Source organism: Onychomys torridus, chromosome 4 (assembly GCF_903995425.1).
Source record: "Onychomys torridus chromosome 4, mOncTor1.1, whole genome shotgun sequence".
In the NCBI taxonomy this organism is placed as follows: domain Eukaryota; kingdom Metazoa; phylum Chordata; class Mammalia; order Rodentia; family Cricetidae; genus Onychomys; species Onychomys torridus.
Window position 1 is genome coordinate 84,580,918 of NC_050446.1, and position 27,811 is coordinate 84,608,728.

Consider the following 27,811-nt stretch of genomic DNA (forward strand, 5'->3'; position numbering starts at 1 on the left):
GCATGTGGTGTTTGTTAGTAAGATGGGTGAATTGAAGTGGGGCTGGTACAGAAACTGGAGTTAACCAAAGCTCAGGGTGCTCAGTACTCGTGTGCATGGTTGCTTAAATTATCTCAAATTGTTATGAGAATAAAAAGTCAACCAAAAAAAAAGTCCCTGTCCCCCCCCCCCCCCCCCGTGTGTGTGTGTGTGTGTGTGTGTGTGTGTGTGTGTGTGTGTGTGAGTGTGAGAGAGAGAGAGAGAGAGAGAGAGAGAGAGAGAGAGAGAGAGAGAGATGTAATAGAAACTATAGGAGGAGCTCTGTATCAGGCATGTTGTATGTAAAAAAGAAGTGTTCTTGGGTTTGTTAGCATAGTGGGTGTTGTGGTCAAGTGAGATATCATTGAAATTCTACCCTGGTGTAAAACAGCCTTATCAGCACTTGAGTCAGTTTTCAAATCTGATCTTCAGACCCGAATTATGGTAAAGATTTCCTTGTGGTTTCACCACAGACCTTGAAAAGAACAAAGTTCATTAGGCGTTGAAATTGACCAGAAGGTGTTTGAGATAAGTGCATGCTTGGTGAGGACTAGAAAGTCAGAGTGGATTGTAGGTATTAATAAAAAGATAGCTAGTGTAACAGCCTCTTAGAAAGTCATTACCAGAGCACAATATTAAAATGGCAATCAGAATGAGCTCTATGGTAGTTTTTCTTTACATCGAATTTATATTGAATATTAAAGGATCTCAAAGAATAAATGCCCTTGAATTTCTTAAATATTTTAAAAATCTATTATATATTTGCCCTATTGAAAAGTTAGAAAAGAGCTTTTGATTATACAGAATATTTGTTTATTGATCACAGATTGTTTCAACACTAGAACAGTTACAGAACATGGGGGTCACAAACTGTGCTTCAAGCCAGATTCAGCCGCCTGTCCTGAATAATCCAATTAAGAAAATCAAATTAATAGTGGGAAGCAGAAAAAGACTTATTCAAGGTGGCCACACTGGAAACAGAAACAGAGAAATCCACTGAGCCACAAGTCCCATCTTTGGGATCCTGAAGTGAGATTAGCGTTTACATGGAAGGCCACTGATCATCCACGCAGTCAGTCTCAGGCTGTGGTCCTGCTGGCCACTGACTCATGTCGTTTGGGCTTTCTTTGGTCAGATCCCAAAGGTGGCCAGACAAGTTGTTAAAATGGTGTGAAATCTTCAGGCCCCTTATAGCAGTATTTTGTCACTGTAATTTTATTTAAGGAAAAAAAAATTAAAAGATGTGAGTTTTAAGGCTAAAATGCATTCCTGAGAATTGACAATATACATTTTCAAGATAAAATATGGTTAATATATTGCTAACCTTTTAGAAAGGGATTTTTTTTTAGGACTTAAAAGTAATATACATATACTGTATGGGAGTTTGGATAGTAGGACATTGGAGAAGGTCACATAATCTCTCCACTCTGTGAGATAGGATGCTGCTTAGCATCCTCTAACAGTCATTGTACTGCTTCTTGGCCTGTGAGGATGGCTGTTAATAATGTAGGTCAGTGGGACACAGCCCCATTTCTCTGTTTTGGTTACTGTGTTAGAGATTGAACTCAGAGCCTTTCAAATACTCGTCAAATTGTCCACCACCACCAAGTTACAGGAAGCCATATTTAAAGTTTTTCCTTTAAGCTTTGCTCTCAGTGTCTTTACCCTTATAGGTGTGTCGCTGGTGCCACATGAATCCAGTATTTAGATTAAACTCTTGAGTCCTTTGTTTTACAAGAGTCCACAAGTCCTTTTACTCATTTTAGCTTTGTATCCCAGGGTACCACTTTTCTATAACTCTTCTGTTTGTGCTCTTACTTGTGTGTACTTTTCTGATTTTGGAAAACTTAACAGAGATGCCATCTGTGCCTACACTACAGTATTACTTTCTCACATAAATGAGAGTTTCATTGTTTTCTTACTTCAGACTCACTTGGTTGATGATATATGATGGGGAATTCATAGGAATGTGTATCACTAGTACTGAATGTTTACTATGGTATTTGTCATATTTAAGGAAACACTCTACAGAGGAGACTTGATTTCTGTAGAGTATTGTTGGCTTACTTAGAAGTGCCTCTGGGCCGGGCGGTGGTGGTGCATGCCTGTAATCCCAACACTCGGGAGGCAGAGGCAGGTGGATCTCTGTGAGTTCGAGGCCAGCCTGGTCTATAAAGCTAGTCCAAGACAAGCTCCAAAGCTACAGAGAAACCCTGTCTCGAAAAAGAAAAAAAAAGAAGTGCCTCTGGACATTATTAAATATAAATACAATACTGATAAAAATAAATTATTTAAACACTTAAACTGCTGTGACAGAGAGAAACTGGGAAAGAAATTTAATTTGTAATCAAAATACAATCCAAGTCTCTCTCTTGGCCTATGGGGCCTGTGTATTCTGGACCCTGTTTACAGTCATAGTCATGTTTCCCTGGACCCTCCCTCCATGCCTGTGTTCTCGTCACTCTGACCTTCTGGGGGCTGGGTGGTCTTTCCAAGCTTGTCTCTGTTGGCCTTGATCTTTGCCTAAAACACTTCCTGCTCAACAACTACTACTTCTGCTTGCCCTTGCTACTTCCTTAGGCTCCGGTTTAACGTCATCTTTTTAAAGATAATTATCTGAACCATGTACTTTTTTGGTGGCTCCTGCTGCTCCCAGTGTCCATCAGTTTCTGATCCCTATCCCTGCCCTTGACTTCGATGCACTTTTCTAAGCACTCTGTACACTTTCTCTGTGCATCTCCCACCCACAGAGTGCCTCATACCATTTCATCTTTTATGTCTAACAAGATGTCAGTTTGAATGTAGAATGAATTGCAGCTAATCAAATCATCTACAAGTGTACTTCAGTTACTGTGTGGTTAATCACTATGACTATGGTTAGTGTCTCTTCCCAAGAATGGGTTCCCGGAGGTTATGACTTGTATCTGTGTGTTTAAACACTTTCTTATCTATGCATTAAAGCATACATAACAGCTAAACAACTAAGCATTGCCAGTCTGCTATGTTGAAGATACTAGTCTCTTTTCATGGATAAGCTCTAGAAATACCCAAGGAATATACATTGTGGCTAGTGGAGTTTCCTATCATCTCTTTTCAGTGATGATGCTATCAGAAGATGCCCATTAGATATCCACAAGGACCCATGGTCATTTGCCCTTGCTAATCTGCCTCAGGATGGAAAATGTGTTCGCTGAGAGCAGGTAGCTGGGAGTGGGAGACCAGCAGTTTCCTGGAATTGAAAGTTGCAGTCATGGTAGGGGCTGAAGTTGGAGCAGGATAAAAAGACAGAAGGCAGTGAAATCTCTTTAAAACTCAGAAGGTTTTGAACTTTAAAGTTGCCAGATGCCATTTCTTAAAAAAAAAAAAAAAGCCATTGAGTTGCTATCAGTTTTTTTTCTCTTCCCTAACTTTCCCGGAGAGGTCCAAGGCTATGAGACAGGAATGCATGTGATAAACATCAGCAAGAGATTATGAGGAACACTGGGATTTCCTGGCTCATACAGTTCCTCATCCTGCTAACACCAGGCTGTCTTTGTATTGAAAAGTGATTATAACAATTATACTTGGTTGTGGCAACAGAAAGAAATACTTGGGATTTAGCTTCCAGGTTTTTAGATGGAGACTTAAACATTAAATAATCCTGTTAATTAGGTGCCCCTTAATTCCAGAATTTTCTGAAAGAGTGAAACCTTAAAGCCATAGTAGTGTTGATTGCAGAAGTTTAATTTTCCTGAGAACAGCCTGACCCTTTGTGAGTAACTTAACTTTGGCAAGCTTAAATATTTAGGGCTGAGATAAATTTACTTTACCAATAGGACATGTTTTAGCTGATCTGCTAAGGTAGTTGAGAATCTACTGAAATGGGTTTGTTGCTATTTAAAAAATAGTAAACATTTTCTTATTTTTCCTTTTGGTATCAAGTCAGAGTAACAGTTAAATTCAATCTAAAATATTGGCTGTACTGTAACATTGGAGGTAAAGTAGTTTATTTGCTCAGCTTCATTTTTCTTGTTTTCTGTATCGTTTTCATGTGGTGTGTGTGTGTGTGTGTGTGTGTGTGTGTGTGTGTGTGTGTGTGTGTGTGTGTGTCTGTGTCTGTGTGTGTGTCTGTGTTTCTGGGTCGGTGTATTTGCATGGGCACAGGATTAACTGCCAAGCCATCTCTTTAGCCCTCTTTCTGTGTCTCAGGTAGATATACTCTGAAACATAAATTCCCAACTTGAGCTTTAAGTATATCCTTCCGTAATGAATTTAGCCAGGAAAGAACTCTAATATACTGATCTTGGAAGTTTCAGATTTGTGTTGTTTTTCAAGACTTCTATTACAGTTAAATAAAGAGAGGTCAGCAGGACTGGTTTTATGACTCCTTTCTGTTTGGAAATGCTAGAGCTGTGATCTTCGAATTGACTCTGTCCTCACCGTGATTGTTTCTGTTTCTCAGACGCTTAGATGCCAACCACATTACCTCAGTCCCCGAGGACAGTTTTGAAGGGCTTGTTCAGTTACGGCATCTGTGGCTGGATGACAACAGCTTGACCGAAGTGCCTGTGCGTCCCCTCAGCAACCTGCCAACCCTCCAGGCACTGACCTTGGCTCTCAACAACATCTCCAGCATCCCTGACTTTGCATTCACCAACCTTTCAAGCCTGGTGGTTCTGTATGTGGCCAACCCTTTTATTACTGTATATTTGTGTTAATTTGGGGGCAAGATGGGTTTCTTGTGACAAATTACTATACAAGTGACCCAGTGGTCTTGCTTCTAGACAGTTAGTATTTAGGGGAATTGCCTTTAGTAAGGTCAAACATGCTGACTTCTTGAATTATACCTGGTCCTTTAAAAATAAGTAGCCACTTGTAATCACCTTTTAAAAATAATTGGATCATTCACCAAATACTTATCCTAACAATGACTTTGTTTATTCAATGTTAAAAGAAGGGAAACTGTTTTGCAATGCTCAGAGAAATAAGTTCAAAGGATGTTTTGTATTTTTCCCACTTTGCTGCTCAGAAAGTTCTTGATTTTCCATGTCTTTCATCTTTCAAAACTCAGTAAGACATAATACAGTCTCATTTCTTTGTTTTTGTTTTTGTTTTTGTCTTTGTTGGTTTGCTTTTCAAGATAGGGTTTCTCTAAGTAGCCCTGGCTGTCCTGGAAATCGATGTGTAGATAAGGCTGGCCTTGAACTTACAGAGATCCACCTGCCTCTGCCTCGAGTGCTGGGATTAAAGGCATGTGCCACCCCCCCCCCCTTTAACCAGTCTGATTTCTTTTAGAATCTATTTCCATCTTCAGTGACATAAACTCCATAATACTGTCTTCTTGCCTCAGAGAACGTACCAGTGCTCTGCTTCATGTGAAGGAGGAGCTAATCTAAAGTTTTATTTTGTTATGAACGAAAATCAAGTAGTCTTCAGTGTATCACCATTTTCTGCATTAGTTTTCCCCTAATGTTGGCATTGTGTATTCAGGGAGTTCAGCTTACTGTAATTGAGTGTGAAAATGTTTAGCTACACCATTGCTTTCAGCCACATCGTTTTAGACACATTAAGCTGATAACAGTTGCATTTGGGAGATGTGAATGTCATTTTGGTGTTTTTTTTTTTCCCATAGGCATCTTCATAACAATAAAATTAAAAGCCTCAGTCAACACTGTTTTGATGGACTAGATAACCTGGAAACTTTGTAAGTACATTTGTCATTGGGACAGTGCAATCTTAAATATACTGCAATTAAAGAAAAGACATTGAGAATAGCTCATTATTACTAAGCTTCAATTAACAACTCAGTTTTCACCATCTAATAACCCATTTGTGAAAAATAATTTCAATTTATGATTCAAAACTAGTACTTAAATGTGAACTTCAAACTTTCCCCTTCCCTAAATAAGTATTAAAAGCAGCTCCATCTGCAAAGATGTATACCTTTCTAAAATGTTAATTTTGTTAAATTTTCGACAGTTTGGGAACTTGGACATTTCTAAAACCTAATTCTATTTGGGATAGTTTGCTATTTGTTATTGGTTTTTCTCTATGATTTCAGTAACCTAGCTAATTGTTTAAATTGGTTGGAATAGCATTTCTGTTTTCATATGCTGATATGTAACAAATTAATGTTTTAAAATTTTGCATGATGCTGTGTTTCCACTAGCTGAAGAGGGATTTTTGGCCTTTGGACTACACATTGTCCAGTCTTAAACTAGCAGACCTTGTCTAGCTGTGTGTAATTGAAACTAGACTGTTCATTTTTGTTGTTTTCATTTATATTAGTTGCATTATTACCTGTATCCAAAGATGTATGATGTTTACTGTTGTAGTACAGTAAACAGATTTGGAGAATGTCTCCTTTGATGACCTAATTGAAATACTTACGATCTGTAGTATTTTGTTGAACTGAAATTTCAAGTTAACTGTGAGCTATTGAGACAATTTCAAGTTTTATAGGACCTTAATCAACCTTCCTGTCAAAACAAATAATAGACACCAGTAGATATTTGAGCTCTACACTTAGGTCTCCTCTACTGGGTATACTTAACTAGCTGGTAATAAAAGCTAGGCCATGTATGCCATTCAAATATATTAAAATTAAATCTCTTCTTCCCAGTTAATTTAGTTTTTATTTACCATTTTTCCTTCTGTGTAGAAAAAAAAATCAATAGATTTTAAAGAAGCTGGCTTTTAATTCCTTTTCTCATTCGGAAATCATCCACAATAACTGTATGCCATCATGTTTTTTTTATGTCAAGAGAAATTAAAATATAGTCACTCTCAGAACTAGACCTGCACTGTTACAGATCACTTTGGCTTAATCTCTCCCTAGTGAATATACCATTGTCAGTAATTCATGAACTACATGAGAACAACTCTGCTCTTTTCGTTGGCTTCTCGTTTCAAGTTCTTATACCAGAATTGCAGGGAGCTGCTGTCCACTCCAAGGGAAGCCTAAGTTTCATACTCTTGTCACCTATACATGGATACTTAATAAATTCTACTTGATGGTAAATTTCTACTTGATGGTAGATTTGTGTGTTTAACCTTTCAGTGGCCATGTGATCTGACAGTGCTCTGAGCTTGCAAATTTATTATTTATTCCTTTATTTAAACCTAAAAGCATAAAGAACTTTTCCTATTTAATATTCTCTAAATATCTGTAAATTAAATTAAGCTCCTATAGGGTTTTGAATGACAATGTAGTTGAAAGAGAAAGATTGTTAACTACAGGTTGTGATCATTTAATGTGTGTTTATACCAGAATGTCTTATGATTTATGACTGCTGATCACTGTTCTTGATATTTTCTCTCATTTTTTTCCCTAGGGACTTGAATTATAATAACTTAGATGAGTTTCCTCAGGCTATTAAAGCCCTTCCCAGCCTAAAAGAGCTGTAAGTATTGCTTTTTCTCTTTATGATGAGCATCTTGGAGATCACCATTAAATGCTCTAGTTAGTTCTTGGAGCATCTACTTCTCATTAAATAGATCTGTAACACACACAAACACATGCACAGTCAGTCCACAAATCAGACTGTATTAGCGCAAGTGGTGGTGAGCATGGATTATTGTACAAGAGTAGATGCTGCTGACTGAAAGGCATGAGGTCAGTCCTCTGCCTGGAGGAGCTTGCAGTCTTAGCTCCCTAGAAAGGCAGAGCATGAATGTCAGCAGATAAGTAAGACAAATCATTCCACAAAAAGATCTCACTGAAGCCTGGGGTCATTAGAAGATAAATCACTAAAAGAAAGGAATTTGACCAGATCTAAACGGTGGGAAAACTTAAAAGGCGAAAGGACTGAAGGAGCATCTAGAGGCTGGGTTTGTCTTGAGCGGCGATGATAGCCATGTATATGGCACAACAGAGATTGTGTCATGAGCTGAAACCTCACATTGCAGAGGGAAAATGCAGGCCTTATTTCACCGTAGATCTTCGTGCCGCAAAGTTCTTTGGTGGTGAAGCAACAGGAACCAATAAATAAGATTCCTGGCTAAGGAGTGGGTTTAAAAAGAATAAAGTAAAATGGAATTCAAAATTCAACTTTCTCAATTTTCATGATGTTTATGTTAGGGTTATCAGTTCTGGTTGATGTAATGCTGAGCAGCAGTGGGCAGTCCAGTTTTAAAATGTTTCAGAGTGTTTTTCTCCTGTCGTTCTAGGGGATTTCACAGCAACTCTATTTCTGTTATCCCTGATGGAGCATTTGGTGGTAATCCACTGTTAAGAACTATGTAAGTATTTTTGAAAGTTTCTTTAAATATATAATCACGTGCAGCTATGTCAAGAAATGCCAGATATCGGCATCAAAAGTAAAAAACTCGGGCTTTCTGATATATGGACACAGGGAACATGGATTTCATCTCAGAGTGCTCATCAGCATATGAAAACATTGCTTCTTTTGGATATTTTCACAGCCATTTGTATGATAATCCTCTGTCTTTTGTGGGGAACTCAGCATTTCACAACCTGTCTGATCTGCATTCCTTGTAAGTATTATGTAAGTTTAAAAACGCACCTGAATATTTATGCAGCTTGTTAAACAAACAGCAAGAATTAGTATTGTTGTAGCTTCAGAAAACAAATTTCTTTTCCCTGCCATGTGACATTTCAAAGGAAAACTAACAGTTTTTACAGTATTCTTATTTATGTGAACACTTGACTAAATTATCACATTTTTAAGAACCTTGAAGAGACGAAACCCGTTATATATGTTTATAATGTTGTAATTTCAAGATTTAAATTTAAAAAAAAAAAGAAAATACTATGTAAGAAAAAGTTTGTTTTAACTTCATTTTTTTTCTCTTCCCAATTTCTTACAGAGTCATTCGTGGTGCAAGCCTGGTGCAGTGGTTCCCCAACCTGACCGGAACTGCCCATCTGGAGAGTCTGTACGTGAGATCCTTACATAAAGACAGCATTGCAGTCCAGTGTGCCGCAGAGTGCAGTGCTCTTTAGTGATGGGGTGGATTTATGGTCACTCTTTCAAACTCCTTTTGTGACTATCAAGCTTGGAGATGAGTGTGTTAGGCTTGAGGTTATTTAGCTCAGGCGGAGTGCAGCCTCCAGTGTGGACAGATCTGCAAAGGTTACTGAGAAGCAGCAAATAAATAGCCAATTAGAAGCAGGACTTGAGAAATTCAAAAGCAGAACCAAATAAATGATCTAGATCGTTGAAGAAAAGGGGGAGATGCAATATATGAAAATTAAATAATGTCAAGTTTCTCAGAATTGAAACTTTCACTTAGAAAGGCAAGATTTAATCAGACGAGGAATACAAAAAAAATATACTAAGGTGGCATGCAGATGATGAATTATCGATAAGACTCACAGGTTTATAATGGAATGGGAATGTGGGATGAGACATTTGGAAAATTATTTGGGACAAGATTTTAAAATGCCCAAGTCTTGAGCTCCTGCACATCTAGCTATAGAAAAGATTCCTGGGGACTGGTCTGTGAATGGGGTATAGGTGCTTTTGCGAGTTTGCTGTCAGCCCTCAAGATAGCCTGTTGGGCCTGGAGTGGCCCAGGGCTGTTATCTGTAGGAATTTTACTGTGGTACACTGTTTAAGTGTTAAGATTTTCAAGTAGGGAATAAAGGAAGTTGGGAAGCACGGAGAAAGAGTTCCAGTTTAGTCCTTAAGGTAGTTTGTTCACGTTGAGAATATTGGTCAAGAGAGTCACAGGAGAGTACAGTGAAGAGATCAAGATGTAGGACAGTGAGCGCATGGCCAAAGCTACACCAGTTAACTCTGCTCCAGGTATTCAGTGCATAGGGGAGTTCTTCTGGAACAAAGGGCATGATCAGATTCTTTTACTGCTCATTTTCTGAGATACTGAAGTATTTCTTCCTTGATCTGCATAGCAGCAAAAAAGAAAAAAGGAGAGCAGGGGTCAGATAGTACAATTAGTACTGCATTAGAAGAAATAGCTGAAACTGGTGATTGACTACCAAGGGGAAAGAGGCAGAGGGAGAGTAGGAATGTTTCAGAATGCTGAACTGGCTGACAGAAAGAAAGGCAGAAATGTAACTTGCAGTTGGGGTCAGGGGTGGTTTCAAAAGTTAGGTGGTATGAGGAAAGATGGCAGGTTGTAGGAACTCCAGCTGTTGCCTGGACAGTATTAAAATCTTGTGCCACCGCTCTTTTTCATTATTGTGAAGATGTTGGATTGAGAGTTCACCTTCCTACATGCCTACCTTTAATCGGTAGTTAGGCAGTGGGGTGCCCAGGCACATATGCACTGATGTCCAATCATTCACTTTTTGTATATAAGAGGAGTGTTTCGTGTACTATCCCGACGAACTGTCTCTTAGGTAGACAATTGTTTTTCCACAGAACCTTAACAGGGACAAAGATAAGCAGCATTCCTGATAATCTGTGCCAAAACCAGAAGATGCTGAGGACTCTGTGAGTTGGCTTATTCTCTCTCTCTCCCTCTCCCTTCCTTTCATGTGCTTTTTGAGATGCTCACTTGTTTTGAGTGAACTATGTTCATAAGGTTGTTCATAAGGTATTATGTGTTAGGGATCATAATAATGATGTTTCGTTATTTCTTCCTTGTTTCTTTCATGTAAGTAAGGAGTTTACTACTTCACAGGGTAGGGGGTATGCATCTGGATTTGATTTTTAGGATTGTGTATTATGTTATCATGTATTAATTGTTTTGTTACTTTATTTGGAGCAAAGTAAACTAAGAGACTAATTAGTGGTTTTGATCCCCTTGGGCATCGCCCCTCTGCCCCCCCCCCATTTTCTCTTTCTTTCATAACTAAGCAGATTACACAACATTGCTTTCTTGAGTTAAGAATGAACTAATTGTAGCTTTCTCAAATTTGTATGCTGACCTAGAAATTAAAAGTGAAGGCATAGAACTCTCAGCAGAAAAAAACAATTAGATCCTGATTTGTAAGTGCTTAAAGGAGATAATAACAAAATAAATGATGGATTGACTGAGTGTTACATGTTATAGTGGACTTCCTAACTTACACATGAGGAGTGCGATTGGGGAAAACCCAGCGGCACCAAATGCTAACTACTCTGACATAATTTCATATACATGATCTAAAAGATGTAGCAAAGCCTTTTAGTTAAAGAACAGCATAATATATAACGTGAATATGTATTAGAAAATATAAATTTTCCAAAAATCTATAGCTTTACTACTCAACACAGACTTTATGCACATTATATTTTATATGTGTTGCAGAATTTAATGTATTTTAGCGTGTTTTATATTGTTTACACTCAACACTGTGTTCTTTAACTTTATAAGTCTCCAGTCTTGGGTTTATCAGGGCATGTCATGGAAAGCACAGCGTGTTTTTCTTGCCAGCTCTCCTCTTTGGAAGTCCTTCATGCTGCTGCTTCCCGTGCTCCTCCTCTGCACAGTGCTCTTCCGGCAGTGTTTTAACAGTGGCATTCAGTGTTCTGTTGTTTTTAGGGACTTGTCCTACAACAACATAAGAGACCTGCCAAGTTTCAATGGTTGTCACGCATTGGAAGAAATGTAAGTTGGCTTTTGACTTAGCTGTTTTATTTTGCGGTATACTATTCACTGATCGTTTCCTATAATGAATTGTTGCAAGAAATCAGAGGTTCATATAGTTCCTGTAAATAAAATGTTCTTGTGTCTGAAGTGTTACTGTGTCTTTCATGTTTTGTAACACTGGGAAATTTTTCTGTTACCCGGGAGATGTTCCTTGAAATGAATTTATCCAATTTTTATGTTTCTGTTATGGCGTAATTTAAGTTTGGTTATAGAGGTTTTTCTCTGGTTCATTAGTTCTAGAATGTCAATAATTTGAGGTTGTGTTCCTAGAAATAGAACTAATTCTGCTGTCTAACAATTTTGATTTCCTGCCTAGGAGAAGGTGTATTTATTCTTCTATTAGACATTCTATCTATTAGACATTTTATAGATGTTATAAGGGGAGGGCAGTTATATCAGAAAACAGAAAAACAGATTCTGGCTACTGAGGGGAACAGATCTGAATACTAGTTTCCAGTATGCCTGAGGTATTAATTGTCTCCCCCTCCTCCTCCCCCTCCTCCTCTTCCTCTTTTCTCCCCCACTTTTCCTTCCTATGCTGCCTGCCATGCCAGTTGTCAAATTTTTTCTCACTAGTCATCTTTCTTCTCTCGTATCTGAGTAAGATCTGTGGGAATTTAGATGGGGTACCAGTTAACTCCCAGTATAACTTGAGGGAGAATATCAGTTAGTCTAATTTTTAATTTTGTAGATAAAGAAATTACATTTTTTACTTTCAACAAGATCAGTGTAATAAATATTTAAATTTGTAAAAAACTTCACAGAGAATATTACTTTTCAACATAGAATTTTCTTTCTTGTTTGTTAATCTCTCTCTACCTTCCCTCTCTTCCCCCATTTTTTATTTATTTTTTAGTTCATTGCAGCGTAATCAAATCTACCTAATAAAGGAAAACACTTTTCAAGGCCTATCATCCCTAAGGATTCTGTAAGTTTGTCTCTGATTATTAAAGACAAAACCTTTGTCAAGCTATAAATTTACATTTCATGATTGTCTTCAGTTTCCTTCTGCTGTGGTAAAATATCCTGATAAAAGGAAGAAGAGATTTCTTTGGCTCAGAATTCCAGGTTTTGGTTACTATAGGAAAGTCAAGGTGGCAGGGACTGTAAGAGGCTAGTCACATGACATCACAATCTAGATCATATGACATCACAGTCCAGGTCACATTACATCATAGTCCAGGACAGAGAGATGTTAATGGATACCTGACCTGCTAGTCTTCTCCACTCTCTACAGGCTAGGGTCCTCTACCTAGGACACGGTACACCCTCAGTGAGTGGTTCTTCACACCTGAGTTGATGTAACCAAGAGAATCCCCTATGAGTACACCCAGAGGCCAGCCTGATAGCCGGTCCCCCATTGACACTCCCTTCTGAAGTGATTCCGTATTCTGTCAGGTTGACAGTGAAAACTGTCACAATGATTTCCATGTTACTAATAACACTTCAAAGATGCTTGATATTTTAAAAACATCATTTAGACTTTACAATCTACTTTTGGTACTTTTCATCATAGCTCATTTATGATATTGGTCCTCAGCCAGTGAAATGTTTATACTCGTTTGTTTTCAAGTAGAGTGAGTTTGGAGCTTCATTAGAGTAAGGGTAGGCCGACCCCAACCTGTGTGCTGTCTGCAGCTTGCCTCTTGTAGTTATGAAGATTGTGGAAACACAGGCGGGCCTCTTGGGGAAATGTTGATTTAAGCTGCTCTTCTCAGGCTGTGGTACAATTGAGCAGTAGCAGAAAAAAAACAAAACAAAACAAACAAACAAACAAAAAACCCAGAAGATGAAAAGATCTACTCTTTGGCATTCTACCAAGAGAAGTTTGCTGGCCTTGTTCTGGAGTACCTGTCTTGTTAAATATAGTCATATGAAGCAGATGTACCCATTTAAAACATTTAAATTTAAATACATACTTTTGCCTGGCGCTCTACTAAGCCTAGGAATATGGAGGTGACTAAGAACAGAAAATATAATGGACTCAATTAATGCATCATTTTTAAATATAGAAAAGGTTTGAAAAATTGACACTGAGGAGAAATTACATCTATTGAATCTGCTTTTCTAGTGGGTTCCCTTTAAGAAATGAAACAGGCTGGAGTTGTGGCTTAGTGGCATTGCATCTGCCTCCTAGACACAAGGCTCTTGAGTTCATTCTCCAGGGGACAGGGGCAGCTCCTATCTGCCATCACATTTAAAACATTGATAAATGACAACTGAAAGCTGGTCATTTCATGAGTTTCTGTTATCCAGGACATGTGTTTTTAACTTACTATTAATTATGTTAACATCCAGTTTAAAGGTGACACTATTTGTCTGGTTTGTTAATGCTATGGTATCAGAATGTTTCCGGGTGTGTCCAGTAAGTAGGGCTAGCTCTAACATTGATAGGAGTTTTATTTCCTGCTTTGAGAAAGAATGATATCGGAAGCTCTTTTGAGCACTCTTGTTTGCTTATTGATTATTAGTCTTCTCTTGGCTTTGAGAAGGCAAACGATATGAAGCCCATTTATTTTATTTATTTATATTTTTTAAGCTTTGTCAGGAATTGGGCGTTTCCTGCCCTGGTTAACAGTGTCAAAGGTGATATCGTATCGGTGCTGATTTGGAACTGGTGCCAGAATAATAAAGTGAGAAAATTCACAACTGGTTTGAAAGAGTTGCCAGCTACAGTCAATGCGACAGGGAAGACTGTTGTAAGAGAGGCAGTGACTGTAAACATCTGAGAAATGTTGTTAGGCAAGATGGAAGGTCTGCTTACAGGATGCTGTGTTACAACCTCAGATTGTACCGTGTAGTCTGAGTGACTGGCTGGCTGGAGTGTTTATTTGAAATCATTAACATCTTGCCCTTGTAATTGCAGAGATCTGAGTAGGAACCTAATCAGTGAAATTCACAGTGGAGCTTTTGCGAAGCTTGGGACAATCACCAACCTGTAAGTAATGCAGTTTCATAAGGGGTAAATGGTCTACAAAAATCTGCGGTTACATCAGAATATTCTCTAGTTCTTTCCTTATAGAAGTGCTAAGCTGTGATGATGTGGTAACAGCTTCTTAGGTGTCAAGAGCTATGCTAGATCTATCTTTTTAACACTTCCAAGCTTCATTTGAGTTATCTAATAATATACATAAGATGAAATTATATAATCATAACTATCTAATATTTATGATGTTAATGTATATGCATAGATTTTTCTTTGATCTTGTTTTTACATGTATTCTGTGTGTGACTGTGCACACATGTGCACATGTGTACATGTCACAACGTGCACGGAAAGGTTAAAAGACAACTTTGGGGGTGAGTTCTCTCCTACTATGGAGTCGGGAGATTGAACTCAGGTTGTCAGGCTTCACAGTGTCCCTACCAGCTGAACTGTCTTAGAAGCCCGATGGAGAGCTTTGCATGTGATTTGTGTCTTAGAGAGTTAACTTGAAGTGTTTTTCACATTTCAGGGATATAAGTTTCAATGAATTAACTTCACTTCCTACGGAAGGCCTGAATGGGCTCAATCAACTAAAACTTGTAGGCAACTTCAAGCTGAAAGATGCCTTGGCAGCAAGAGACTTTGCTAACCTCAGGTGTGTTTGTTTGGGCCCACTCTTCCTTCTGTTAGTTATGGTAGGCCCCAAATTACTGAGCCTCCTATTTTTTTCTCTTCCCCTGTGGTTTCCAGATTTTTCTGGTAGGTTGTAATTTAGGAGTATTTTCTACCTCTATCCTTGTAAATTTGGTGAAAATAGAACCTGAACACTATCTCATAGTTGTCAAGAGCATGAATTAAGCTCTGGATATTCTCATAAAGATGTTTGTCAGATTTTTTTTTTTAATGGACTTGTCATTAGCAACAAGATACTGGAAATATCCCAAGTGTGAACTGACAGGAAGCTGGCACAGTGCCACCACCTGTCCTAGAGACTGCAGATTTGTAGGGGTTCATTAGATGAGCAAAGAGCTTGAGCATATTCACTTTGTTTATATGAACAAAGCTACAGATGACCTGGGGTACTGATTTTAAATAAACTATCCATTTCCTATGCTTCAGACACATATTAAAGGATCACTAAGAAATTTCGATTGCTGCATGGTTATGAAATTTTTAACATACGACTTGATTTGCATCCAGACATTAAGAAACAACTCATAAAAGGGGGGCTCTCCAGCTGTGTTCTTGAGGTTTACCAGAACTCTTTTCATAGATGAGGAAACTGGTCTGGGGAGGATGCATAGCCAACTGAAGGCATATGCCAGGTGTTTCTGGTGCCTTGGCTGGGTTCAGTGTTTTTGCAGGACTTAAGTCCTGTCTGCAAATCTGGTATTCAATGTGTGTTTTACAATTCTTTTTGCAGGTCTCTATCAGTACCATATGCTTATCAGTGTTGTGCATTTTGGGGGTGTGACTCCTATGCAAATTTAAACACAGAAGATAACAGCCTCCAAGACCACAGTGTAACAAAGGAGAAAGGCAAGTGTGTCCACTCTGAGAAATAGACACCTCCCTAAGGCATTAATCAACCTGTCTGTGTTGTAATCAATTTGGAAAGGATCAGAAGGAAATCTGTGAGGAAAGTAGCATTTACTGTGTTACATACATAAAAATGGAATATTTTATGTATTCTTTGACAATTTCATATATTTATATAATGTATCTTGTTCATATCCAACCCTAATGCCCTCCCCATTCCCCTAGCTCCCTCCCCCCAGTACTTTTTACAGGCATCTTTAATGCTATCAAGCCTCATATAAGCTAATCTTGTATTAGTCACATAAATAAAAAATAAAAAAAAAACATTGTAGAGGAAATTTGCTCCTTTTGAACTGTGTGTCTTTTGAATTTGATGTACTTTATTTTGTATTCAGGTGCCGCTGATGCAGCAAATGTCACCAGCACTGCTGAAAATGAAGAACATAGCCAAATAATTATCCACTGTACACCTTCAACAGGTAGTGCCCAACCTCTGTGGCTGTAATTTCTCATGTTAAGTAACACTGGATAAATAGACATAAATGTCTGGGGATGGATGTGATAGCTATTGGTAGGGGAGGGATTAGAAGACCTGATGAAAGCCATTGTTCAAATGCAGCCTAATGCTCTTTGGAGAACCAGTTCAGAAAGTTACTTCAGTGTTCAGCAGAGATGTGCTCAAGTGGCTGTGTGCAGTGTGTGTGTGTGTGTGTGTGTGTGTGTGTGTGTGTGTGTGTGTGTGTGTGTGTAGGCCAGAGGTCAATATCAGGTGTCTTCATTTATGCCACCATATTTTTTGAGTCAGGGTCCCTTACTGAACCTGGAATGCATTGATTTAGCTAGACCAACTGGCCAGTGAACTGGAGGGATCCACCTGTCTACCACCACCTTCTCTAGTGCTGGAGAAACAGACGCATGCCTCTGTGCCAGGCTTTTTATGAGAATGTTGGAGATCTAAACTCTGGTCCATGTTCTTGTGCAGCAGGCATTTTAACCAGCTGAGCTGTCTTCCTAGCTCCTCTTTTTAATGTTTTTAGAGACAGGGATTCTCTGTGTAACAATCCTGGATGCCTGGGAACTCACTCTACAGACCAGGCTGGCCTCGAACTCACAGAGATCTGCCTGCCTCTGCCTACTGAGTGCATGTGACACCACCACAGTCCGTCTTATTTTTTTTCTGACTTACTTCCTTTATTTTATTAGGTTTGTGAAAGTTATTAAACTGGTGTCGCATATTTGGTTGTTGTTATTATGGCATAATCTGCCTAACCTACCAAAAAAGATAGATTTCTCCCCAGCTGAGCTATAGAAACACATACATACTGACAGATATGCCAAGATAGAAGCAGTCTGAAGTCGAATCCAGATCCTTCTGTGGAATCAGATGCAGGAAGCAGTAGGCTTCCAAGGACAGAGTCCAGTTGCTAGGGAAGTGGCCCTACCCATCTGAGAAACAGTTGCCAAAGGATGGCATTCTTGCCAGAAGAGCCCTCTTCCAGCTTGTGTTGGTGGTGGTTGTTTTGTTGTTGTTTTTGTTTGTTTGTTTTGTTTTGTTTTGAGACAGGATCTCATTATATATCTCTGGTTTGCCTGGAACTCACTGTGTAGACCAGGCTGGCTGCAAACTCAGAAATCACCTGACTGCTGATGGAAGGTGTGCTCCACCTTGGCCAGCTCTGCTCTTCTTTTTATAGAGGGCTGAGTTCTGATTCAGGAATAAAGGCAATAAAGTGCTTTTGTGTAGAACACCCTGAGGGTAGTATAACACAATTTCAAAAGTTTATGTTATGTGGAAATCAAAAACTGTATAGAATTGACTTGATATGATTAAGATGGGGGTGATGAAATGGCTGAGAGGGTAAGGAGACTTACTGCTAAGTCTGAGGACCTAAGTTCAACCCCCAGATATACATGGTGGAAGGAGAGAATCAAGGCTAGCAAGTTGTCCTCTGACTTCCATGCATGCACTGTGGCATGCATACCCTCTAAATGCAAAATATATAAATACAAATATAATTTTAAAAAATACTGTTTAAAAATAAGATACTTTATTGGATGTATAAATTTCCATGACTGCTTAGGGAAATAAAATATGCCTTTAACCAGCTACAGTATATAGTTTTGTTCAGCTTCATAGTCAATTTTTTTTATTTTGAATTTTAAACCAAACACTTATTATTTGTGATATAATTAGCATGTGAAAATTAATAACTAAGATAAATAATTCAGCCAGAACGATGGCTTATACCTTGAATTCCAGCATTTGGGAGGCAGAATCAGGCTGATATCTGTGAGTTCTATGTTGGCTTGGTCTATACAGCAAATTCCAGAAGAGCTAGAGCATAGGAAGACCCCATCAAGGAAAAGGAAGGGGGGGGAACAGTTCAGCTACTAAGTGAGTATTCATTGAAACCTAGTCTGTTTAGTTATAAATAATATCTGTATGATTTAATCTTAGCTATATTAGCTTAGTGAGTAACCTTTGTCAAGTCAATTAAAGGCTTTCAAATGTCAATTTCTTTGAAGATCAGATTAGCTGTACCTATCTTAATCTGCCTTTTCAGGTTGCCTTTGAAAGCCATGAGAAATGGGCAGAAATGTGTTAAAGAAATATGCATACATACATACATGGTTGTATGTAGAGACTAGGAAAAAAAAGGGGGGGGTTAGTTTTTACTGAAATTACTAATATACTTGGCAGCTGCTTAAGTATATTAAGCATGTGGTTCTATGTAAGCTGCACATATCTATGAAACAGGCATTATGTCCACAAGGGTTAGGATGGGGTCTGTAGAGTCTGAGAGGAAAGACAGCAAGATACAACTCTGATTACAGAGTTCAGTATTTGGACCAAGTACCTTTTATTTGCTAGACATTGTGCTACCTGTGTTAATTTTACATAAAGTGAAATTTTCTTTCAGTTATCTCCATATGACCTTACCAGATATTTAATTTCAAAAATTAAGGGCAATTTATTTTTTAAGTGAGCTAGTCTGTGACTATAATATCTCAGAAGTGGTAATGTTTGATTTTGCAGTTGGCAGGCTTATTCTGGATTTCATTGCTAAGGCAGACCGTGTGATCCACGGTGTTCTCCAGCTGTCTTTCATTATACCCTTTCTTTCTCCATTCTAGGTGCTTTCAAGCCCTGTGAATATCTACTGGGGAGCTGGATGATCCGCCTTACAGTGTGGTTCATTTTCCTGGTTGCCTTGCTTTTCAACCTGCTGGTCATTGTCACAGTGTTTGCATCTTGCTCGTCACTGCCTGCCTCCACACTCTTCATAGGCTTGATTTCTGTGTCTAACTTACTTATGGGCATCTATACTGGCATCCTTACTTTTCTTGATGCTGTGTCTTGGGGCCGATTTGCAGAATTTGGCATTTGGTGGGAGACTGGCAGTGGCTGCAAGGTAGCTGGGTCTCTGGCGGTCTTCTCCTCAGAGAGCGCCGTATTCCTCTTAATGCTGGCAGCCGTGGAGAGAAGCTTATCTGCAAAGGAAATAATGAAAAACGGGAAGAGCAGTCACCTTAAACAGTTTCGGGTCGCTGCCTTCGTAGCTTTCCTGGGTGCTGCCATAGCAGGCTGCTTTCCCCTTTTCCATGGAGGGGAATATTCTGCATCCCCCTTGTGCTTGCCATTTCCTACAGGAGAAACCCCATCATTAGGATTTACTGTGACCTTAGTGCTGTTAAACTCGCTAGCATTTTTATTAATGGCCATTATCTACACTAAACTGTATTGCAACTTGGAGAAAGAAGATCTGTCAGAAAACTCACAGTCTAGCGTGATTAAGCACGTTGCTTGGCTGATCTTCACCAACTGCATCTTTTTCTGCCCTGTTGCATTTTTCTCATTTGCACCATTGATCACGGCGATCTCTATCAGCCCCGAAATAATGAAGTCTGTTACACTGATATTCTTCCCATTGCCCGCTTGCCTGAATCCGGTCCTGTATGTTTTCTTCAACCCAAAGTTTAAAGAAGACTGGAAGCTACTGAGACGGCGCATTACCAGGAAACACGGATCTGTTTCGGTGTCCATCAGCAGCCAAGGTGGTTGTGGAGAACAGGATTTCTACTATGACTGTGGCATGTATTCCCACTTGCAGGGTAACCTGACCGTGTGCGACTGTTGTGAGTCATTTCTTTTGACAAAACCAGTATCCTGCAAACACTTAATAAAATCACACAGTTGTCCTGTGTTGACAGTGGCCTCTTGCCAAAGACCAGAGGGCTATTGGTCTGACTGTGGCACACAGTCAGCCCACTCTGACTATGCAGATGAAGAAGATTCCTTTGTCTCAGACAGTTCTGACCAGGTGCAGGCCTGTGGACGAGCCTGCTTCTACCAGAGTCGTGGATTCCCTCTGGTACGCTATGCTTATAATCTACCAAGAGTCAGAGACTGAACTACTGTGTCTGTAACCATTTCCCCCATCAACCAAATCACAGTGCTCATAGAGTGAGCTGTCTGTCTTTTGACCTTTCATCTGGGAAGCACTTCTGTAATCACTGCCTGGTATCACTCAGAAGAGGAGGAAGGTGGCAGTTTATTTCTCAAACCAGACATTTGTGAAGAATGGGTGCCTAAATTATATATTGTTGAAAAAAATGCAATGCCCCGGCGATGTGTAGACCAATTGAAATAAATACAACTTAAAAATTATTTGCTGTATGGCATAGCAATATAAAATGTTTTGGGTTTTTTTTTTTTTTTCTGATTCATCAGGTGCAAAGTTCAAACTATTTCTGAATTAAGCACAAGATAAAGGACAGCTGTTAATATTTTTTAATTGAAAATGTGAATTTATAAAACTGAGCAAAAGTCTTCTAATTTTACCTAATGTTTCATCATTAATCTCAGGACGACTTACTTCAGGGCCAAAAAAGGGATGTCTCCCAGCTAGAGCTGTGAGAATTCAAACCGGCATTACCTTCATGTTTTTTCTGTGTCCGTAAATCAAAGGTTTTGTTCAAATGATTTTTAAATCTAAAACCTGAAGATGTTTTAAAGACAATATTAACAGCTGTTAGATTTTTTTAAAAAATAGCAAAACACTTGTTTTTGTTCATTATACATTGCTTTGATGAAATCACGGTGATTTTTTTCCCCTCAGTGTTTTACGGTCAGGTCCTAGGACAAAGTAAAAAGCGAATTGCTATGTGGGCTTAGGAGAGATGACTAACTACTAAGTAATATTGAGATTTTAATAGTAATCAAGGGGTTTGATGGCTTTATGTGATGTTCCCATTAACAGATACTTCCTAATGTCATTGGCTGCACTGACATTTCCAGTTTTGTTGGTGTGTTTGGATTACACAGGAAGTAAATTTGGGTAATTTCATTTAATTGGAAGAAATTGGTAGTAGTCACAAAGCACTTACATTTATCTTTTAGTGAGCTAGAGTCTCCTGTGATGGTATATGAAAACTTCCATATGTTTTTTCCCATCCAGCAATTTTTTTAAAGCCCATCCCATAGCTCAGTTGCTATGCTTTGGTTAAACAAGACACATAGTAAGAGTGGGGAGATCAAAGCTTGTCCTGTGTCTTTAAAGTTTTTTAATTGACTTGATTCTTACCTATAAACTTCTGATGTGTTCCTATAAGGAGGCTTAACACTGGGTTAAGTCAGTAGCAAACCCATTGCCTGGTTAAATAAACACTTAAGCTAGATTGCAGTTTGATGATTAAACTGTATATACTGTGCATATGATGAATTTTTATCTCATGTAAATTATTTTTAGAACACAAGTTGGGAAATGTGGCTTCTGTTCATTTCGTTTAATTAAAGCTACCTCCTAAACTATAGTGACTGCCAGTAGCAGAATGTTAAATTGTGGTTTATATATGTGTTTTTGTGTGTGGTTTTTGTTTTTTTGTTTTGTTTTATTTTGGTTTTTTTGCATTGTAAATAGTCTTGGTTGTAAATTGTCAGTGGAATAAAAACAGAATCTTTGTATATTGAAATCATGTAGTTTGTATAAAATGTGGGAGGGATTTATTTACTGTGTGTTGTAATTTTGTAAGGTCATCTATTTACAGCTTAAATAAAATGTTTGTATATTTACACATCTGATAAATATTAAATCATAACTTGGTAAGAAAATCCTAATTAAAGGCTTTCTTCCGAAAATTCAAGTTATTGAAAACTGTTCACTTTGTTCTTTTAAGAAATAGGCCAATCACGGTGGAACATGCCTTTAATCCCAGCAGTTGGAAGGCAAAGTTCCAGGTCAGCCAGGGCTATGTAGAGAAACTGTGTCCTAAACAAAACAAAGTAAAACAAAAATAGAATAACAGCTATATAAAGTGTGTGGTAAACTGTGCTAGACATTATTCAATATAGCATTGTACACAGTGTTTTAAATGATTACAAGTTTCTAGAAAGCAGTCTAATATTTCTTAATTTGTAACTAGATATATTACTGAGTGTACTTAGTATTACACATGGGATACTTAAATTTGTTTTGTTTTGTTTGTTTTTTGTTTTTCGATACAGGGTTTCTCTGTGTAGTTTTGGTGCCTGTCCTGGATCTCTCACTCTGTAGACCAGGCTGGCCTGGAACTCACAGAGATCTGCCTGGCTCAGCCTCCCGAAAGCTGGGATTAAAGGCATGTGCAACTGCCACCTGGTAGGATACTAAACTTTTTAAGTAGTGAATATTAGAAGAGTTGTTGGAAATAACCACTGGAAAACACAATTTTCATGCTATCTATAAAAGTCTAGGAGACTGTACTGAGATTTAGACGTAAAGTTCTATCCCAAATCTGAACCATAGTTGAAAACAAATTGTGATACTTAAGAGGACCCTATTAATTAGATATTTATTTACAGACAAATGATTAACAACCTGCAGGACACTAAAGGCCATCACTTGCCTAGATGCTTAGGAAAGCCCTCCTTTTTCACAAGAGAAGACAAATAAATAAATAAATAAACAAATAAACCACAGCCAATTTCAGTAAATCCTTGAAACACACACCATCCAAACCTGAACCCAATTCTCTCTGTTTATATTTTATCTTATGTGTGGGTGTATGCAGGAGACATCCTCAGGGAAGCTGTCCACCTCCATTGGGAGAGGTTCTCTTATTAGTTTGAAATTCACTGGTTAGGCTAGACTAGCTGATTAGCTAGACTGACTAACCCAAGCTTCTGCCACTACACCCAGCAGTTTTACATGGGTGCTGGGGATTGAATTCAGGTCCTCATGCTTGCGAGGTAGGCACTTTACTAAGTCATACCCTTAGTCCCATTCAACCTAATTCTGGATGTAGTGTGAGGTTATGTTAAACTCTGAATGTTGGTTTCTCTATAGCAGAAAGCACAGTATAATTAATTACCCCTCACCTACACCTTTCACCAAGTACCTACTACAACTTTAACAGTTGTCCTTAGCACACAATAAATCTTGCATCTTCACATTCACTAAACCCCTTCAATCCCTCTGCCTCTTGAATTATTGAGGCAAGCTAAAACATCATAATACTTCATCTGTTAATACTTCAGTATGTGAAGAGAGACATTTTCAAAGCCATACCATGAAACTGTCATACGGCTAACAAAGGTATTAGTTTTGTAATACAGTTACATATTTTTAAGCAAAAGTCACTTTTACAGAAGGTTCTCGTACCAATTAAAACTGATTAACGTGAAAACAAATGAATATCAAGAAGACATTATTAAGTCTGTACTCTGTAATTTAAGGGGGGGGGCGCTAATTCATATAATCCTACCAATCTCAACTATTGCTTCTCAGCCCAAGTAACAAAAAGCAATGTAAAAATGGACCATTCGTGGAACCTTATTACATTCAAACAACCACAGCTGCAGGCCATGTAACTGCCTTGTAGCGTTCAAGGCTCCAGTATTGCTAAAGTGTAATGCACTTGGTGGCACAATGATCCAAGAGTATCAAGAATGCTCTAATAAAACACTAAGGGGGTAAAGGAAGTATGTAAGATTCTCACACCAGGAGGTTTAATGTGGGAAATTGCCAGGATTTAAAAGGGTTTACCATTGATACCAGGTCCTGAGGTAGAGCTGAGGATTAATGAACAAAATATGATAATGGGATAGAATGGTTTGGAGGTCTTTGTGGTCAAACAGCTTGTGTTAGTATATTTTATTAAGAGAAGAACTACTGGTTCAAAACCAATTTCCTTTCTCTTCCCCAACATCTTTGCATTATTTGTATTGGGAAATTGTTTCTCAAGCTCCCGTCTTTGTGAAGCTGTAAGGTAGGTAGTTCAGTGTCTCTGAGTTACTGATACTAAGGATGTTTTCTGATAAAAGATTTAAACTAGATATGCCAGTACTGAATAACTGGTGTAGATCATAAAAATAATTCTACTAAGTCATTTTTCTTAGTCAGTTGTACAATTGTCTTCCAGTGTCATTGTTTTTACTGAAAACATGAAGAAAATAGTGCTGTACCCCAGGGCTGTATAACCCTGCTAGCACGTCATGCTATAGTCACTCTAACCTTTGCCTCACCTGTGGGTTCTGGTATTTTTTTTTTTTTTAACCATATCTAACTGCCGTGTGAAAAAGTCTACAGATACAAATTTCATCAGATTTTGTATCTTTGATCATTAAAGTTGCATGCTGTCAGTCTCATTTTTCACTTGTGCTGTTTCTGACAGAAATGTTCATTAGGAGTCAGACAAAAGCTGTGTTTACAAGTGTAAGCAGTTTAGTGAGTATGAATATCAAGCCCGGTTTCAGAGTAGGACAACTTTTCCTTGAGTGCTTCATCTAGATCCCCAATCCCTAAAAGTGCCTCGAGGCCCTAGAAAAATGCCTAATGAGGAATTTTAAAGTTGGCTCATCATCTGCTCTGTTTCGGACATGATGGAGTGTGGACACAAACGCTTTAAAAGGACCAAAAAGTTCACAAGCCCTGACAAACTGTAAGTTGACAGGTGCTGCCAATACAGTGAAAGACTATGCCCAAAGAGGATTCTTAGCTTGGATGAAGTTCTCTTCGCTAGAATGCAGCCTGGTGTCAAAACAAAACAAAATAAAAACAAACAAACTAATCACGATTGCTAATTTTTTTTTTTCTTTTTTTTTTAATGATCCTGACCCTAAATGAGCCATAATCATGGCTTCCCGCTTCTGCCTTTTCCTTTAAAAGGCTCTGCCTTAGTGACACCGACACGTGTCGACTACCGACTGGCCTACACACCACAGCAAACATAGTAGCCCGGAGGGCGCCAGGACCTGGCGGGCGACCGGGGGAGGCGCGGAGATGAACCTTCCAGCCCCAGAGTACGGAAGTCTCCCTCCCGGGTCCGGGAAAAAGCGCCTTGTAGTCTCCAAGCGTCTCCAAGCGTCGCTATGACAACTCAGGACAGGCTCGGCGCTGATTGGCCGACGGCCGCGCGCGGCGCCTGCTGGGAGAAGGCGCCTCCGGCCCTGCTGGGGCCGTTTGAACTTGGCGGTCCCCATGCAGGCGGCCGGGCCATGGCGGGCCGTCTCTCCCGTTCCGTGCACCCGCTTCGTGGCCCGCTGCAGGCCGGGCCCCCGACCTTCCTCGAGCTTTGTCACCGACCTCATAGCGGACTCCCAGGGCCCGGGGCTGGAGGAGGTGGTGGTGACTGAGTGCTTGTCGCCGCTGCCTCTGAGCTGCAGCAACTCCACCCTGTCCCTGTTGTCTCCCCTGGGCCACCAGAGCTTTCCGTTTGGCGAGGATGACAGTGAAGGGGAGGGTGAAGAGGCAGTGGACGAAGATGCCCGTGAGTCAGAGGCCAAGGTGGAGAGCCTGGAAGGAACGGAGTTACTGGGCCACTCCAGGTAAACTCAAGGCCCGGCCCCCACAGCCCTTGTCAAGACTCCCTAGAGATGGTGCTCAGAACCCTTTGCTGCCCATCCCCACCCCCACTGCCTCCTGTCTTCCAACTCAAAGGCTGCGAAGCACCTCCATCCTGGAGTGCTGGGCAAATTCTTACAGAGGACCAGTGATGTCCCATGATTCTTCGTCCCTCTTCCTGAGACTGATTATTGTAGTCTCACTCTCCATGGAAACTTACTGTACAATGAAGCAAGCACACTTTGCTTCTTTGCTGTCAGGAGTTTTAAAAATCCCCCAAAAACCACATCGTTGACTCCAGAGTGCTTGTCAAAATGTGTAGTAGGTACGAGGTTGTACTAAGTAGATGCTTTTATACAAAGAGCTGAGTAGTGTCGCCAGCCAGTAATGTTCTTACTCTGCGGGAACATTTAATGGAATAGTGAATGTTCATCAAGGGGGTTATTAACACCATCTTAATATTTTTATTTACATTGATTCATTCAGCAAACATTTACTGTTTTGCCACAGGTTAGTGTGGGTATAGGGGACCATGAACGAGATATACAAGGCTTCTGCTATCAAAATGAAAGCCCCAATCAATCATTTCACCAATAACAAAACTGTATCTGAATACAGAAAGAGCTCAGAGGCTAAGAGTGCTAACTGCTCGTGCAGAGGACCCAGGTTCGGTTCCACGTACTTCCTTCAGGTGTTTCACAATTACCTATAACTTTAGTTCCAGAAGATCTGACATCGTCTGTCCCCTGCTGGCAGCTGCGCTTGCACTTGATGCACATAAACTCACACATACACATATACACACATAAATACAAATAAACCTTTTTGAAGGGACTAGTCGGACAGGAAAGCGTGCTGCTGCAGAAAGGAATTTCAGTTTTCGGGAAAAGCTATAGACAGCACACTGGTATGACGCATTCATCAACCTGCAGTTCAGCAGGCCTGAAATAGGAAGTCTGGACCAGTGTGCTGAAAGAGAAGGAAACAGTTCCTGGGTGTCTTGCTCAGGAGTTTGAATTTTATGCTGAAGGTAAAGGACTCACTGAAGAACTTGTATCGCTGAGCTGCTAGAAGGATTCGTTGACGGGGTGAGCCTGGATATCACTGATTAAGTGTGGTTTGAAAGAAAGAGGCGGGACCATTTCTATTCAGAGTGATTGTCAGGTTGGAGAAGAGGATGGCTCGAAGAGAAACGAAGACTCTCGAGATGACATACCAAGTGGCCATGTGCATGTAGAATGTGGGGGCATGTGAAGTTAAAAAAATGGGCATTTCTGGCTTCAGTAACTGGGTAGGGTGCTGGTACTCTTCACTAAGGTTTGTAAGAGAAGTGAACTTTTATTGGGCGGCTGAAGGGTGACTGCGCAAATGATTGAATTGATTTTGTACTGACTTTGATAGTCAGAGGAATGGAAGGAAGTCTGGAACCCAAGGAAAGGTCTGAGCTCTATTACCAAGAAGATGTGATGGTACTTGGTGATATAGGACAGGGTAAGGTCATTCTGCAAGACTGAGAAAGAAGGAAGTGTATAACTCATACATCAACGGGGTCTCTTTCCTACCAGAATACACATTCTATAAGGGTGTGAATAAATGAATAATAGCAGGAAAATGAGTAAACTGAATCTATGAGGTAGAAAAAATTATGGAAAGCAGTTGGTAAGGCCTTTGTTTGCTAGAAGGAACAATATAAAAGATACAAAACTAAGTATATAATAAACTAGATTTTAGAAGTGAAGGAGATGGGTTTGGCAGAATGCCTATCTAAGCATTAGATTTAATCATCAGTCACACACACACACACACACACACACACCATTTAAAAAGGAGGCTGTAGAGAAGGCGCAGTAGTCAAGAGCATACATTGTTGTTACAAGGGATGTAACCTCAGTACCAGCGTCCACAGCTGCCTGTAACTCAGCTTCAAGGCATCTGACACACTCTTCTGGCCTCTGTTGGCACTGTGCTC

At 39.4% G+C, this 27,811-nt stretch overlaps 2 protein-coding genes across 2 annotated transcripts in view; both read left to right on the plus strand.

Annotated features, from left to right (window-relative positions):
- Positions 1 to 22,165, plus strand: part of Lgr4 (leucine rich repeat containing G protein-coupled receptor 4) — a 100,339-nt gene extending 78,174 nt beyond the window's left edge. Inside the window, exons 5-18 of the mRNA XM_036183578.1 lie at positions 4,460 to 4,675; positions 5,630 to 5,701; positions 7,332 to 7,400; positions 8,167 to 8,238; positions 8,422 to 8,493; positions 8,827 to 8,895; positions 10,344 to 10,415; positions 11,449 to 11,514; positions 12,413 to 12,484; positions 14,423 to 14,494; positions 15,012 to 15,137; positions 15,906 to 16,021; positions 16,417 to 16,500; positions 19,157 to 22,165. Coding sequence (XP_036039471.1) covers positions 4,460 to 4,675; positions 5,630 to 5,701; positions 7,332 to 7,400; positions 8,167 to 8,238; positions 8,422 to 8,493; positions 8,827 to 8,895; positions 10,344 to 10,415; positions 11,449 to 11,514; positions 12,413 to 12,484; positions 14,423 to 14,494; positions 15,012 to 15,137; positions 15,906 to 16,021; positions 16,417 to 16,500; positions 19,157 to 20,433 — 2,455 coding nt within the window. The 3' untranslated portion in view covers positions 20,434 to 22,165. The remainder of the gene's footprint in view (positions 1 to 4,459; positions 4,676 to 5,629; positions 5,702 to 7,331; positions 7,401 to 8,166; positions 8,239 to 8,421; positions 8,494 to 8,826; positions 8,896 to 10,343; positions 10,416 to 11,448; positions 11,515 to 12,412; positions 12,485 to 14,422; positions 14,495 to 15,011; positions 15,138 to 15,905; positions 16,022 to 16,416; positions 16,501 to 19,156) is intronic.
- Positions 22,166 to 25,415: 3,250 nt separating this feature from the next.
- Positions 25,416 to 27,811, plus strand: part of Ccdc34 (coiled-coil domain containing 34) — a 31,059-nt gene continuing 28,663 nt past the window's right edge. Inside the window, exon 1 of the mRNA XM_036184917.1 lies at positions 25,416 to 25,826. Within this exon, the coding sequence (XP_036040810.1) occupies positions 25,480 to 25,826 (347 nt within the window). The 5' untranslated portion in view covers positions 25,416 to 25,479. The remainder of the gene's footprint in view (positions 25,827 to 27,811) is intronic.